Genomic DNA, 16,448 nt, shown 5'->3' with positions numbered 1-16,448 from the left:
GATGTTTAAGAGGATCTTTTATCCTTTAGTAGCCTAAAGCTCATGGCTACTCAGAGCAGCTTGGAACAGGGGTCTGGGTTTCCTGGCACGAGGCCCAGGGTGTCTGGATGCACTGTAATTCGGCAAGCCCCTCCAAGAGTTAGCTGAGTGGTGGTGTGCGGGAAAGGCAACTGGAGAGTGGACTTGGAGATTTATTCCAGTCACACATGTTCTCTCCCTCTAATCCTCACCCCCTCCTTCTTTCCTTTTCAGCAGCGGTTATAAAACCCAGGAAATAAATGTGGATTGATGGCCTATAAACGGCTTAGTTAGTGCTGTGACCTACTGAGTTATGTAACTCCTATGTATTATCGGCCTTGGATGAAGTTTCTTATTGAAGCAACTCACTAAGCTGATTCTGTGACATTTCTTTTAGCCTTGTTCAGAGGTGGCAGTAGCAGAAATTCCTTCACAACTTCAAAGACCAGAAATTGGTGGTGTGGATGCTTTCAAAAACCCGCTTCTTTAATACTTTGGCCAGTGTTTCTCTCTTACCCATAGCAATCCCTGCTCACCTCAGCAGGGTCCCAGGCTCTAGAGCACCTGCCTTCCCTTTGGGTTCCTGGGCTATAGGCTGCCTTGGCTGGGGAGGCCCATTCACCCTGCCTCTGGTGAATGAAAGGAGAGAGAACTCAGGGCTATGAGAATCTAGAGGCAGTCTAGTAGAAAGAACACTAAACAGTCAATCTCTGCTGTTGGATACAGCCACCCCGGGCTTCTGCTTGCCTGTTAGTAAAGTGAACCCAGTTTACCTTACTTGTACAATCTGACCCCCCGTAGGCACCTTCCTTTATCTGGTCTGGCCTGAAGGGGAGGGATGAGGGGCTGGCAGTCTTTGGAAGGCTAACACCACCGCGGCGCCACCTTGTGTTCAAAAGGCAGCAGAGCCCAGCCTCTCTGTAGCAAGGCCACTTTCCCAAACAAGTTCATTTCCTGTTCCCCAACCCCTTTTCTGCTCTGGGAAGGGGTGGTATTGGAACACCAAGATCCTCCCTAATTAAACATCACTCCTCAGCCCTTCTCTTTTTTCCCCAAGTGATGCCACAAAAGGGCCCTAGGGAGAAACTCTCTGAAGTCTCAGCTGACATTCTAAAGTAGACTTTTGGAGACCTGTTCCCAGGTTCAGGAAGTGAAAGATGGACACCCAAGGGAAGAGCAGGACCTGTAGAACTCAAGCGTCTCTCTTTCTAATTAAGACATATTCCTTCCATTCATGGAAGTGATGCTTCGATGCCTTGGGTTGGTTTGTACCAAGTGGTGTAGGTTACACGAATTCCCTCCATTAAGGATCTGGCTGGGCACAAAGGCTACTAGTCCAACTGCACATGGCACAGATGATCCAGCCTCAAAAATTGTCACCCTAGAAGAAGCCTTAGAGTTCATCGGAGCCAAGTCCTGACTTTCACAGATAAGGAAAACCGAGGGTCCAGACAGAGCTATAACTTTTGATGGATCAGTGGCAGGGAAGGGCTGGAACCTCTGGTTCTTTATGGAAACTTGGCTATTGAGATGTTGTCTGCCTCCTATCACACAGTGGTCTTTCAAAGAAAGACCTCCCATCACACAGTGGTCTTTCAAAGAAAGGACTGTCACCTTGGGGCCCCAGAAACATGGACTTAATAGGGGGCAAAATAGTCTGATAAACCTTCAATTGGGTAAAAGCCCAGGACTGGGTCTCTACATCAGCCAAGGTTTGCCTTGAGGCATATGCCCAGTTTCTGTTCATCCCCAGTCGGGTTCCTCCAGGAAGGAGGAATGTTTGAGATGCCTCTAAGAATCAATATTGGAAGGACTTCCCTGATGGCACAGTGGTTAAGAATCCGCCTGCCAAGGCAGGGGTCACGGGTTCAACCCCACATGCCTCGCGGAGCAACTAAGCCCGTGTGCCACAACTACTAAGCCTGTGCTCTAGAGCCTGCGAGCCATAACTACTGAGCCCACGTGCTGCAACTACTGAAGCCCATGTGCCTAGAGCCCGTGTTTCACGACCAGAGAAGCCACTGCAATGAGAAGCCCGCACACTGCAACAAAGAGTAGCCCCTGCTTGCCATGACTAGAGAAAACCTTGCTCACAGCAACGAAGATCTAACACAGCCAAAAAATAAACAAATAAATAAATAAAAATTTTTTAAAAATAAAAAGGATCTTTATCTTAAAAAAAAATCAATATTGGAGTCTTTTCTGGTGAAGAACATGCCAAACTTTTGCTCCTAGTTCCTTATTTACAGCCCTAGGTAAACTCTCCAAGACAGAAACGTAGATTTGCTACAGAATGAACGCCTGTTTCCACAGAAGCATAATAGGCCAAAATGCAGTAAAAGGCCAGCAGCTGAAAATTCTCTCCAGATCTGTCACTTTGGGCTAGCCAAAGGTAAAGAAAAGCTTAATGAGAGAGGACACCAGGAATAGAAACTGAGGCCTCAGTGGGGGAAGGATACATGTTTGTTTACTGTTGAGTAGTACATTATCTCATTTAATCTTTTCAACAATCGTTTGAATGATATATCATTACTACAATACTCCTGATGACCAAATTCAAGTTTTTAAAAGACTGCTCCACTCTCTTTGGGGGTTTCTGCACCTGAGATGGCCCGCAAAAATCTTAACAGATGGGGGTTTGTATTCTTCTTCGGGCAGAGTAATGCTAAGCTTCCTAATCATGTAGAAAGCTTTTAATCCTCCTCACCACCATACCACACCCTGTTGTGCATCAGATGTTAACATTTTATTTAGTTCTGTATGTCTTCCTTCTGTTTATATGTAGTGACTAGGAGTTTAATTCTTGTCATAAAGCATTATGAGTAACAGATATTGAAAAAATATGTTCTGATGGCATCTAAAAATGTCAACTTTACCACTATCTTCATGCTTCAACACGTCCCTCAGTGTGCCTGCACAGGAATGAAATGAACTCTCAGATGAAAAAGAGAATATGGATCTCCTCCTAAGTTTAATTTTCATGGAACACTCCTTTTCCTTAAACTGGGGAGTGTGGGGGCAAGAGAGAAAGGTTTCCCTGAAAGGTCCAATAGGCCCAAGGTAACTCTGTTGCCTAACACAGTTTTTTTAGGATAGCCAAGGTCTAGAACACTGATAAAAAGACGGGAAATAAGAATACTGTGTACTGCATAAATATTGAAGACAGTTTTCCTCTTGTTTTTACCACATTACAAAATAGCCAAAGCTGACACCATACCAGTACCATTTTTCAGCTAATGCCTCAATGAATAGCCATAATGCTTGACTCCACTTCACCATTTTCATGTCTACTTTCCTCTCTTACCCTAATCTCCCCGAGGGTGTCTTACTCTTTTTCACACACCTGACACCTAGGAACCACCAAAGCCTGCTATTGAATGCCTAGTGGGGGCAGGTAATGTGCTGACTGCCATCACATTACTACTTCATTAAGCCATCATGAGAACCCTTTGGGATGTTACTCTCCTTTTACAGCAAGGAAACACAATAGGTAAGTGACTAGTGCAGGGTCACAAGATTAGGGAACAGCACTCCGGATTTAAACCCAAATCTTCTGAGATACAGTACTTTTCCCGAAACAGTTGCAGTAGCCTCTAGTGTGGAGTTAATCTGGTTACACCTTCCTGTGAGGACCCTGGGGCTTCACTCATCTCAGCTAGGCCTGTTTACCAGTGGGCAAGGCCCCTCCTGTGGCCAGGCCTCTGGATCACCTGGGGACAATAATATACTCCAAAGGGTGGCTCTGTGGATCACCTGTGAATTTATGGAGTAAACACCTTGAAAAAATTATTAGGTGTTATGAATACGTAAGTTAGTCATAACAACTAAAAGGGCATAGCTTTTTTTTCTATTAAAAAAATAGCCTTACCAAATGAATGGAGATGAAATATTCCCTTTAAGCTTTTAATGTAGCAATAAGTTCAAAATACCTAAACTTCAATTATCCACAAATTAAAAAGGAAAATATTGGGTTGAGTCTGGGGTGAGCCTACTAGCAGGTTACCACGTGCTGGTAATAAATGGCTAAGAATGAAGAAGCTTTGTGCTCCTGGAAAACAGATGTTTGTGAATCCAGCTGGGCTGCTTGAGTTCCTCTCAAGCAGCTATTCCCAATAGAAGGACAAGAATCACCAGGGTAACTGTTTTACCAAACACACCAGCAGAATCTGATATGCCTGAGGTGAGAGAAAGGAGGAAATAACTTCATTCTGGAACTAGCTCCTGAGTGATTCTGGCCACACTTCCCTCTCCCAGCCTGGCTGAGAACCGTGACCCCCCTGAGCTGGGACGTTTTGGTCCACTTCTCCCTTGAGGCCTCAAATCAAACCATAACTACTTTCTGTCTGTGGGTGGGAGCCAATGTTCTGCTTGGACATAAATGCAAGGAGCTGAACTGTCTCCTTTTGTAAAGTGCGTGCTGATAAATTGGATTTTCACAGTAATCGAATTCCACCCGGATTGGGCAATCCTGGACCTGCAAGCAGGTATGGCTGGTATCTGTATTGACAGCACACCAAGGGAAATTAGAGCTAGGGTCAGAGAACCAGAACGATTAGAGCTAGGGTTTTTTTTAAAGATCACCTGGATAAGCCAACCCTCCTTTAACACATGAGAACTAAGGTCCAAAGATGTTAAAGCAGTAGTCCTCAACAGATGCCTGACTCCAGACCCCATAAGAGAGTCAATTCAACAGGTCTGGGGTAGTTTCATACCTTTGTGGGTGGCTGTGGAGTGCTGTGCTGAAGTGAGTGGTCACGGGTCATGGTAGGGGCAGGGCCTGTTCAGGTCTACTGCCTTCTTTACCACTAGACCACTGTCTCTAAAGGAAGGGAGCTGTAAAACTGAACTGTATTAATTACCAAATATTTAAGGCATTCTGAGAAGTTCCGTAACTACAGTATCTTTCCCAACATTTTGGCCACTGCTGAAGATAGAGTCCAGGCTTTTATGGTCACCAGGGCTCTCCTGCCCACACGGAGTGTGAGAGGCCTGGGGGCTGGTAAGGAAGAGCTTGGAGGTTCAGGCAGTATCTCTCCACTAAGTTTTGGAAGAGAGTCTCACCACTGGGTGGGACTGAGGGCTGCAGTTCCAATTAAGAGTACAGGGCCCCTGTCTTGTTCTTCCAACAAAATTAATATGAACATTTGTTGTCCTGTGCTGCTACTATAATCTCTAGAGACTGGCTTAATCAGGAACATGACTAAATAAGGCTCAAAAAAATCAGCTTCCAAAACACTGACCTGGCAGGCCCCAAAGGACTAAGGGGCAGTTAAGTAAGGTTCTTTAAAATAGAAATGAGACAGGCCATTCAATTATATTCTAGAGCATCCAACCTCACTGGATAGATGGCTGTGCCTTCATCTAGTGAACTGTCCTATTAACATGCCAAGCAGGACTACTTTTACTATCATGTCAGAGCCCCACAATCTTGTAAACAAAGTATAGGACATCAGACTAAATACCACTGCACTGAATATGGACTCACATTGTGCTACCACATGATTAGTTTCAGAGTCTTCCAGAGTCTTTCCCAAGCAAATGGATCACAATGAGCACACCATATTATTAACATCTGCATTACAGCCTGCCTCTTAATTACTGAGTAATAAGGTATGACAAATGGTATGCCTTGGTATCATGTGTGGGTTGTTACTCAGCTGGTCCACATTTCTAGAAAGCCCTATTGTCTATTATTCATATGTCACTTAAACACATAAGCCAAGCAAACATGTTCTTCATGTATTCCTCACTGCTCACTCACCTTCAGCCAGTACCAAATGGCGACAGTCCTGACCCTTGGAAATGACGTTTGATGGGGAATGATTATTGGACTTTAAAATATAAATCAAGGTCAGACCCCTAGGAAAGGCAAAAACAAAACAAAACACACTCCTCATACATGTTTCATATACATATTTATATATATTTCATGTACAAAGTTACATTCCGAACCCCAGGGATTCCATAAGAGAAATAAATACTGAAATAACTACATTGCTAAATGAGCTTTTTGCTCATAGAAATGAAGCATCAGCCTCTAAAGAAACAGCAAGTGGGACCCTCTAAAACCCATTTTTAAGATTATAGAGGTAAGTAAAATTCTGAATAAAATGTCTAGGACAAAAAGACAAATTCAGACCATAAAATGGTTAAAATATATTCAAATGAGAAATGTATGACAAAATTAATAATAAAAACTTAAAAACTTTTAAAAAGGAAAAGACATTTAATGTTACAAAAGAGCATAACCCTGTTAGAAAAGCATTTATGATCTCCACATTTAATTCTCTCTTCTCTTCTCTTCCCTTATTACAAACTGGGACCAAAATGAGTCCCTTTCTCAACATGATCAATTTAGAAGAGCTCTAAATCTGGTTGAATCCTTTGGTAACGGTCATAATACTCACAAGGAAATAAATATTCAGTTCCACAGCATTTGCAAGACACATTCTTTAGGACAGTTAATATTATGAGACAATTGTTTTGCTTTGTTTCGTCACTAAGGCAACCTATGTTAAAGGGTCTATTCTCAAACGCAGGAAGACCTTTACAAGAAATGAACAACACGGCAACCGAGAAAATGTATTTTAACCTTTTCTATGCAAACACGCTTCATGTGAAAAGTTACGTGCAGCATATTTGTGCTCAAAATGTTTTACACTCTCAACAAGCTGCAGCTATTAAGATATTCATTCCTATTTTAAAAACTTAGATCCACATGAGTTAGAGAAAAACATTCAAAACTGAGTTCCTAAAGATTATTCTCCCTTTGCCTCATAGAGATTTTTAACCTGCACTGAGAAGTAAGTATTAGGCTGGTGTATATGATACTGTCATTTTTGTAGCTCAGCAATGTTTGAATATCGGCAACTTCACATGGTTCAACGTCATACATAACCCAAACATAACCAAATGAGAAAATTCTCTGGTATTCCTTTTTTCTTCCAATAGGGGTAATTTTTTTTACATGGAGAGACCAACCCTACATACTCAAGCCTCTTCTTTACCATTGATGTGGTAGCTACAGGCAGTTATACCAACCACTTGCTGCTTGCAAAAAGTTTACATTTTTTTGGCATTTTCTTCCAAAAGCTACCACCTTGACCAAAGTGAAAGCTACTAAGAATATAAACCTATTGTTGCGAAAAAGGTAGAGGTAAAGCAATCTGTAGAAAATATTTAACTGAAATTACAAACATAAAGACAAGCTCTTAAAACAAATTGTACAGGCATTTTTGTACTCTCTCTAGTCCCTGAAGTTAACAGGGTCACAGATATCTGACAGTCTTAGATAAAATAAAAAGAGCAATAAACAACCATTGTAACATGTTTGCGTTTTTCATCTTTAACTCCTGATTTCCTAAATTACATTCAGTCATAGAAACATGTAAAAGACTGAACAGCACATGGGGTCTGACTCTGGGATGTTTACTTCCTGGGATTAAAATTCCCAAATACTTTGGTGTCTCTTTTTTTGTGAATTTATACAACATTCTCCCAAAATATTTAATGATTTTTTTTTTAAGGTATTGCCAACAATGGCTCAGACTTAAAATAAAATAAAAACATAGCTTATAAGCTATGGAAAAGTGACCTAAGTTTTGGTGCCCTGAAAAAAGTGACTAAGTAGCTCAAGTAAAAAAACCATCCTTTTCATAACAGCTTTTACCAAAAGAATTTTTTTTTCTCCTAGCCATCTAAAGTGGCTATTGTATACACAGTGTGCTTATAGACACATGTGGCCAAAAGGATCCAAAGGCTTCCTCTGATGTATTAAAACCTGTGTACTTTATAATCTAGCCTAATCATCTATATGCTTAAAAGATACTGGTAGTACTTTTTACAAGTATCTTCCCATTACAGTCAGAAAAAAGTCCTTGGTTCTTAAGGATGCTTAACAATCTGAGAGACCTCTGTTGTTTTCTCTTCCTGAAGCAGTCCTTCTGATGACTGGGGGCCCTTTGTCCAATAAGTTTATATTTTAAAATAGTGCTGAAAGTAATGGATTAAGAATGGTAAATCATAAATTTTCAAGAAGTCTGAGAGGGAAAAAAACTGCAGAATAATGGTTTTTAAAAACTTATTAAACAAGAAAATCAATTAAATGAAGAATCTATTTTTTTAAATGGGCATTGTGAGTGAAAAGATGGTAATGTCAGCTTTTACTTTATGCTATTTTGGTTTTGTCTTCTTTTCCTTCAAAGTCTTCTTTGAAGATGGCATTTTAATCTCAAAGGGCACAAAAGCTTAAATGTCATTTACATACAGAATATCAAGTACTGGAAGTTGTGCAGTTTTTATACAGAACGAGAAAATACCGTTTCTAATCAAATCTCTCATTCACTTGATTAGGCCATACTCCATCACTACTACAGCTTTACTCTTACTAACTGGTAAGAGCAGTCTAAGAACAACTGGTAAACAAGTGAATTTTTTACATGGAAAAAAACTCATCCAACCACCACCATCCATTGGTACAAGAAATCCAAAACACAATTTCCTTTAAAAAAAAAAACCCCTCCCATTGCTGAAGTGTATCTTCTAAGCCTTATAAATAATAAACTTTTCAAACGTCAGTATGAAAATGAGTGAGACAAGTCTCAAAAACAAACAAAAAACAAATAGAATATTCAGAGAAGCAGGCCTCATAAACTTTAGAGCTCTAATAAGTCAGAAACAAGAAACTTTTATTTAAATAGTGTAGTCTTAATTTCTTTAATATAAAACCCCCCCGCAAAATCTGATGAAAACAAAGTTTTATATACCATATAAACAAGATTTGTCAGATTTGAAAGTGAAAGTTAAAGTAATTTACAGTTAACTTTTAGCCCTCTCGGGACATTTAGATAAATCCTGATAATCCACCTGATATTAGTTTGTGTCAATTTTATAATACATTGGGGAAAACGTCACTATCGTATTTAACGGTACAGTTTCATTTATCAAGTGTTTCCATTAATTCCATTATAAGTGACAGCTAAAAAGTGACCCCATTAAATGAAGTAAGTGATATTAGCTGTGGCAGAGTAAACCACATCTGGATTGCTTTCTAAAATTCACCAGTTTGCAGAAAGTAAACATTCTTTGATTTGTTCATAATATACTGAAATTGCCTATAACACTGGTGCAGTAAAACAGCTAGTTCCTGTACTGGTACAGTAGGACAGATTTTATAGTATAAAGTTAACAGAAAAAAATGCTCACACATTATGTGGTGAAACTTATTTCACAAAGGGAGCATTAAATAAAGGGAAAAAGGGAAAATAAACCATGCAGAAGAGATGACTTCCCCGTCGCCACCTGTTTCCTATGGGTTCACTCACTACCATACAACACTTGCCACACTATCAAGTGACTCCTTTCCGCTTTGGCGACAGAAGGTTCAAGTGGAAGATCCTCTCCAAGAAGCTCTGATTCTCCACCTTCATCACCTAGTGGGTGATAAGAAGACTCAGGTTAAGCATTTTGAAGATAAAGGCCAATATACATCAGTCAAAGTTAGTCCACGAGCAGCACGCATAAAACTTGTCTGAAAACCATTTCAGAGAACACAGTAAAAGAAATGTTGTCTGAAAACCATTTCAGAGAACACAGTAAAAGAAATGTCATGAGTCAGAATCTTCACCTCTAACTTCTGAAGAGGACTGCTGAGATCAATTTCTCATTGTTAAAACATTATAGGATATGAAAAAGGAAACAGAACAAAAAATATCAAATTCAATTTTTAAAAAGTGTATTTACTATTAAAATCAACCTATGCTTTAAGACAAATTCTGCTTTTCAGGCTGGATTACTCAGAGATACTGACAAACCTGGTTAAGCAATTTTCATATTATTTTTATAATCCACAATGGAAGAAAATTTTAGAAGAAATGAAAAAACCACATAAAGATTTTACTGACATATTCTTTAGTATGGTTCCAACTACCATGTTACAATTGAAAAAAAAGTTCCAAGAATCACTTCACCAACCAAGTGAAGGCCATCTCTACAAAGGAATTCTGCACCAATAGTCAATTATTTAAAACACACTTGAAGTGACTCCGTCCCTACTGACATCACCATTTCTAAACTTAACATTAAAAGCCCTATCTTAAAAATGTGTCAATAAGCCTTTTGCATCAGAAATTTAAGTTTACACTAATTACATGTGGTACAGTCATTTATATGACCCTAAATTTTATATTCTTTTTTTTTTTTTACAGAATTAAAACGAAAGTTTTGTCACCAGGCTACAACATTACATTCTCTAAAGCCTTATGTTTAGAAACTTTTTCAGTCACTGTGATTTTAGGCCAGTCCAAAGTGTTCCTTTATTCATAGCAAATAAATAAATTTACATCACAGTGCTTTACAGTTTACAAAGCACTACACTTTTAAAAACATCAATTCTCTGTGTTTTCTTTGAAACTTCTCTAGCCATTCCTTCTTAGATCCCTTCATAAGTTCTAATGATTCTTTAAATGGAGTATTAAAACATGGTTCTATCCTAGAACCTTTTCTTCTGGCCCCTACATATTCTCCTTGGGTGAACTCATCAACCTTTGTGATTTTTAGTACCACTGCATGCCAAAAGTCCCCATATTCCTCTCTCCTAATATATGAAACCCTATACCCAAAAGCCCAGTGGACATCTTCCACCTAGATAACTCCCAACTTCCATGTGCTCCAAAGTCAAATGTCCAACATAGAACTCCTCATTCCTCTCCCTCCAGGTCTGCTGTTTCTGTTCTGATAGTTCTTCACTCCAAGTAAATGAATCACTCCCTCTTTCTTCATATCCTGTTAGTTACCAATTTCCCATGATAGTGCTAGGCTACTCCTACTGTTACTACCTTAGTCATTTATTTTTTCCTAACCCATTTCCCTACCTCTAGTCTTATACCTCCAATCCATTTACATGCAAATATTTTTCTTCTGTGTAAAGTTGTCCAATAATTTTCCTTTACTTTAAAATGCAAACTCCTAATCTTTGAGTTATTAGATGGATTTTCCTCAGGAGGAGGCCCTATTAACCCTGCCTTCATAATCCTAGTGATTTCTGCTCTAGAGGAGACATTCATGTCCACACATTCAGAAGTTCCATTATTTGAACTGCTGGTTGGGCTTTCCCTCTAGCCTGCATTAGGTAGGAGATGAGAGAACAGACAGACTCTAAACTGGAAAACTAGGATTGACACACACACACTATTATTTTATATAAAACAGATAACTAATAAGGACCTACTGTATAGCATAGGGAACTCTACTCAATACTCTGTGACAACCTATATGGGAAAATAATCTTAAAAAGAGTGGATATATGTATAATAGATTCACTTTGCTGTAGAGCTGAAACTAACATAACATTGTAAATCAATTATACCCCAATAAAAATTTTCAGAAAAAGGAAGAAAAATAAAATAAAAATAAAGTAAAATGTAAACTCCTTAATCAGGTATATAAAGGCCTTCCATGATCCAGCTCCTCCTTCCGTTTCTAGATTTATCTCTGGTCAAATTTATACTTGCTACTACTCCATGCTCCAGTCATTTTTAAGTAGTTTTTCTTCAATTAAGGCTGTTTCACGTTTCTAAGCCTTGGTTAAGCTATCTCTTATCTTGGAATGCCAGTCTCCCCAGCCTTCCCCATACCATCCCCACTCCAATTCTTCAGACTCATGCTCTTCACTGCTGAGTCACCTCAAGCATCATTTCTTGATTTCCTTCTTCCCCTACCCCTAGGAAAAACTGACTACTCCCCATCAGAGCATCTGTAACACTGTAATTTATTAACGTTTCCATATCTATACCGTTCTATAATTTACTGGAGGGAGACTTTGATTTGATTGTGTATCTCAAGCTTAAGGCTGAAAGGCACACAGTAGACAATGTTTATAAGGTGAGAAAATGAACAAATGAAATGAATTTGGTTACAAACAACACTTTATGAAGTATTTTTATTTCTCCACTTTGCAGGTGAGGAAACTGAGGTTCTGGGAGGGTGAATGAATTCCCCAAGGCCTTCTGACTCCATATGCTCTTCACTAATACCTCAACATACAACCAAACTCTATTTCCTAATGCTCCTTCAAACACACACACCTTGGTATAAAAAGAAAAAAGTTATGAAAGTAGGAAAGAAAAGGAAATATAAAATCATTTTCCAATAAAGAGTTCAAAGAAAACCTCTTAGAAATCATGTTCTGAGTTTCTTGCTTACTGTGGGTGAAAATCCACATCGCAGAACACTGGAAACGAAGCCCCCAGAACCAATGACCTACCCATTCGGAAGTCAATGTAGCCCTCTCCTCCACTGATGACAAGCATAGACTTCAAGGGTGTCTGGCTGCCAGGCTCCTGTGCAGATGGCCCTGCTTTCTCAACTGTTAGATCTGTGCCACTGCTGCCACTTTGTGGGCTGATGACTTGACCTATTTATACAGGAACAGAAGTGAATATTACTTGTCAAGGATTGGGGTGGGAGAGACTAATTCTTTCTGAATATTTTCAGGAAGTTGACAACAAGGTAAGTACATTGGCTTACTGGGGGTGTCAGAAGCCTCTGCATGATCAGAAAACATCTATAACGGTCACAAAAGCCCAATTTGAAATCCAAGTAAAGCTATTTTGTACCAAAACAGAAATAGGTCCAGAATCCAGTATGAGATCTGTATATGGCTCAGCTGGTCTTCGCCGCCTGCTTCAGATTATTATAACCTATATCATTTTATCTGAGGGGTAGTGGAAAGACCTCTCCCCTGGAAGGGTCCATGTGTATTTATACAAAAGACTGAGAAAAGTCTTCAGCTTAAGCCTTATGAATTTGGATATTCATAATTAACATCTGAGCTGATTTCAAATCCATGGGTTTCCTCATCTTTAGGAAAAGCATATCTTATTTTTAATTTAGATTATGCAAATAAGATTACTGGTTAATGTGTAATTTGTCCTAACATTTAAGTTCTAAGGTAGAATTTTTAAGCATGAAATGATAGAAACCTTGAAATATCATTCACACTTTAACCTTTATGAGTGTGGGGTATTTTTTCTTGCCAGATCTGCTCTCCTTTGGTCCAACTACACATACCACGCCTCTAGGTGACACCAGGACATAGTCCCATGATGCAATACACTTCATAAAAAATTAATTTGTGTCGGACATGGATAGGACAGTTTGATTTATTTTCACAGTACCTCATTCATGCATTATTCAATTACACTCTGGAAGAAATCAAGCCTGCTGGAGATAACTTCTGTTAGCAGACTAGTTAGTTTTGCCACAGAAGCAAGAGCACAGTGGTATGATACTAAGGCCAATCTGAATGGTTTAATCCTTAGGGCCAACTGCTCAACAAACAACAATGTTGCCAATTCCACTTCTAGATTTATAACCGACAGAAAAGGCTTTCGCATATGCACAAGAAGGTCTACAGCACTAATGTTTTTTAATAGTGGAGGGAAAACAGAGAAAAAGCCTAGAAGCCCATCTACAGAAGAATGGATAAAAGGTAGCATATTTATTCAGATACTAGAATACCATGGTTAAATGAATGACCTAGATTTTTATGCATAAATATTAACAAATCTCAAAAATGAGAAATAAGTTACAGAATATATATGCAACAAATTCAAAAACACAAAAAATACTATATATTGTTTATAGATATGTTCCAATGTAGTAAAATTACAAAAGCTTTGGCAGAAGGATACGTGTCAGCTTCAGGATAGTGGTTACAGATGGACAGGAAAGAGGGAAGGGAATGGGATTAGAGGCATAAAAAGGAGACTCAAAGGGGACTCTATGGCATTTTATTTCTTTTTTAAAAAAAAGCAAGAAAAGACCATAGCCAGCAATTCTATTTCTAGAAGTTTATTCTGAAGAAATAACTATACAAAAATATACATGTAATTTCAAGTTCATTACCATGTTGTTAAGAATACTGAATAACTGGTTAGGGTACCATATGCCAACCCTATACTACATATATTTAATCAATCTTTGGAACACCCTTGGGAAAAAGTGTGGTGGCTAATTTTATGTGTCAGCTTGGCTAGGCTCTGGTGCCCAGACATTTGCTCAAACTCCAGTCTAGATACTGCTGTGAAGGTATTTTTTAGAAATAATGAACATTTTAATCAGTGGACTTTGTGTAAAGCAGATTACTCTTCATATGTGGGTGGGCCAATCAGCTGAAGGCCTTAAGAGAAAAAGATAGGTCCCTCCAAAGAAAAGGGAATTCTGCCTCCAAGCTGCCTTTAGACTTGAGCTGCAAACATCAACTCTTTCCTAGGCCTCTAGCCTGACACCCTGCCCTGCAGATTTCAGACTTGCCAGCCCCCATAATCACATGAACCAATCCCTTAAATTAAGTCAATCTCTCTCTCTCCCTCCCCCTCTTCGAGTGCCCTCGGCCTCCCTCCCCCCTCATTGATTCTGTTCCTCTGCAGAACCCTAACTAATACACTGAAATGACACCATGTCTAACATCACACAGCTGGTGTGGCAAAGCCAGATTTGAACTTTATCTAACTCCTAAACTTGCTTCTCACAGGGAAAAAAAAATCCAAACCATACGTCCTGCTTACAGATGATCAGTAACATCACTTTAGTATTCTCAAGGGACAGAACATTTTTCACTGCATGTCATCACTGCCACCTTTTATTTGGATAGTGCTTTATAGTTCCCAAAGCCCTTTCATTAATCTTTACAACAAATGAAGTTGGCAGAGCAGATATTAATCACATCCACTTAGGAAACAAAGAAGTGAGTATCAGAGGTTAAGCAACTTGCTCAAGACAAGGCAAATGGAAAAGGCCCAGACGCCCAGACTCTTCCTGTTCTTTGCCACAACACTGATAAAGGTATCAGAGCACATTTTCCATCTCTTCCTGAATATAGCCTTGATGATAGGGGCTTCTTTCTAGAAATCTCCTTTATGAGGCCAAAACCATTTTTGGTATTCTGCAGTGACAAAATAATACCATTGTGTTTCAAAAGTAAAGAAGTCTCTTACATAAAAATCAAGTTTGTTTTTGGGGTGGAGGGGAGATTCCAAAACAGCTTCTATCAAGTACCACTACAGCACTTTATTCATATCTCCATTATAGAACATTTCATTTATTATACTGGAATTATCTGTAATTCCAGTATGTAGTATTAGACTAGGTAGAGGAACCAAGGGACAGACAATTACAGTTGGCCCTTAAACAATGCAGAGGTTGGGGCACTGACCCTCTGCGCAGTCAAAAATCTGAGTAAAATTAATAGTCAGCCCTCTATAGTCATGGTTCCTCCGTGTCCACAATCTGCATCCAAAGATTCAACCAACCATGGACCATGTGGTACTGTAGTGTTCACTACTGAAAAAAAATCTGCATATAAATGGATCCATGCAGTTCCAATGCACATTGTTCAACAGTCAATTGGACATGCAACTTCTCAATAGAATAATTAACTCACCTGGAACTGCCACAAAGAATTTCACAGCATCCCTGTGCCCATGGAAGCAAAGCTGTGCATGTGCCATCGAACAATAGGGTATAAATGTCCCGGGTGTCACTTTATCACTGTTTTCATCACCATATACACGGATGACACTTCCAGGACGATTTCCCGATGCTCCTGAGGCTTTATTTGCTGCAACAGAAAAACCAAACACCAAATATTTTCTCCTAGAAAACAGTAATGATGCAAGAGATTACTGGTTAATTCTTATGATATTATCTAAAAGCTACAGCCAGTTGAGATAAAACAAGGGCAGCAATGCCAATTCAAGACAAAGCTGGGAAAAAAAAGATATACAGCATGCTAGTTATTTTTAAGTTTCTTGGTAAATGGAGTAGGGGATTTTGTCAGTCTAGCAGTAACTAAGTTTACTTTTTAAACACATCTATTAATTTTTAAAAAACCATTTTAGTTAACAAAAGAAAACAGATTTCTTAGGCATGTGTATTTTACTTTATATTTTTAATCCTCATTTTAGAAAACTAACCAGTTATATAGCTTAAAGGAGACAGGTATATTTTTTTAACAAAATTTTTTATAGTTTATCTTTTGATTTTTCTCCCTTGTGGTAAGAATATTTCCTTTGAGGAATGGTAAAAAGCTGTGCTTAAAAGGATCCATCCAATACAATAGAGTAGCTTTTATTTACACCAGACTCATGGTTTGGTGAATTATTTTAGAATGACCAGACTCACAAAACATCCCCATTCCATGGGCCAGTAAGTGAATGAAAGAAACATGATTGGTAACAAGAGTAAACAATGTAGATTAATGACAGTTTTCAGAGATGTTTCGTGTTTTTATTGGAGGGAAAACAAAGTCTGAAAGAAAGTTCAGCTGCAACAAAAGATGATAAATAGACTAAGCTGCTGAGCAGTAGTTTGGTGGCCATGTAACAAACATTAAAAAACAAAAACAAAAACAAAAAAACACCTGCTGCAAT

At 38.9% G+C, this 16,448-nt stretch overlaps 1 protein-coding gene across 5 annotated transcripts in view; it reads right to left on the bottom strand.

The window, feature by feature from the left end:
* Positions 1-8,688: 8,688 nt before the first annotated feature.
* The window catches only part of SPAG9 (sperm associated antigen 9), a 147,097-nt gene continuing 139,337 nt past the window's right edge, over positions 8,689-16,448 (bottom strand). For all 5 annotated transcript variants that reach the window (XM_057714048.1, XM_057714050.1, XM_057714046.1 and 2 more), the window contains 3 exons: positions 15,461-15,637; positions 12,281-12,430; positions 8,689-9,449 (listed from right to left, as the gene is read on the bottom strand). In XM_057714048.1, coding sequence (XP_057570031.1) covers positions 9,334-9,449; positions 12,281-12,430; positions 15,461-15,637 — 443 coding nt within the window. In that variant the 3' untranslated portion in view covers positions 8,689-9,333. The remainder of the gene's footprint in view (positions 9,450-12,280; positions 12,431-15,460; positions 15,638-16,448) is intronic.

The sequence above is a fragment of the Hippopotamus amphibius genome, chromosome 17 (genome assembly GCF_030028045.1).
Source record: "Hippopotamus amphibius kiboko isolate mHipAmp2 chromosome 17, mHipAmp2.hap2, whole genome shotgun sequence".
Lineage (NCBI taxonomy): Eukaryota > Metazoa > Chordata > Mammalia > Artiodactyla > Hippopotamidae > Hippopotamus > Hippopotamus amphibius.
This window is presented reverse-complemented; position numbering and strand designations above follow the sequence as displayed.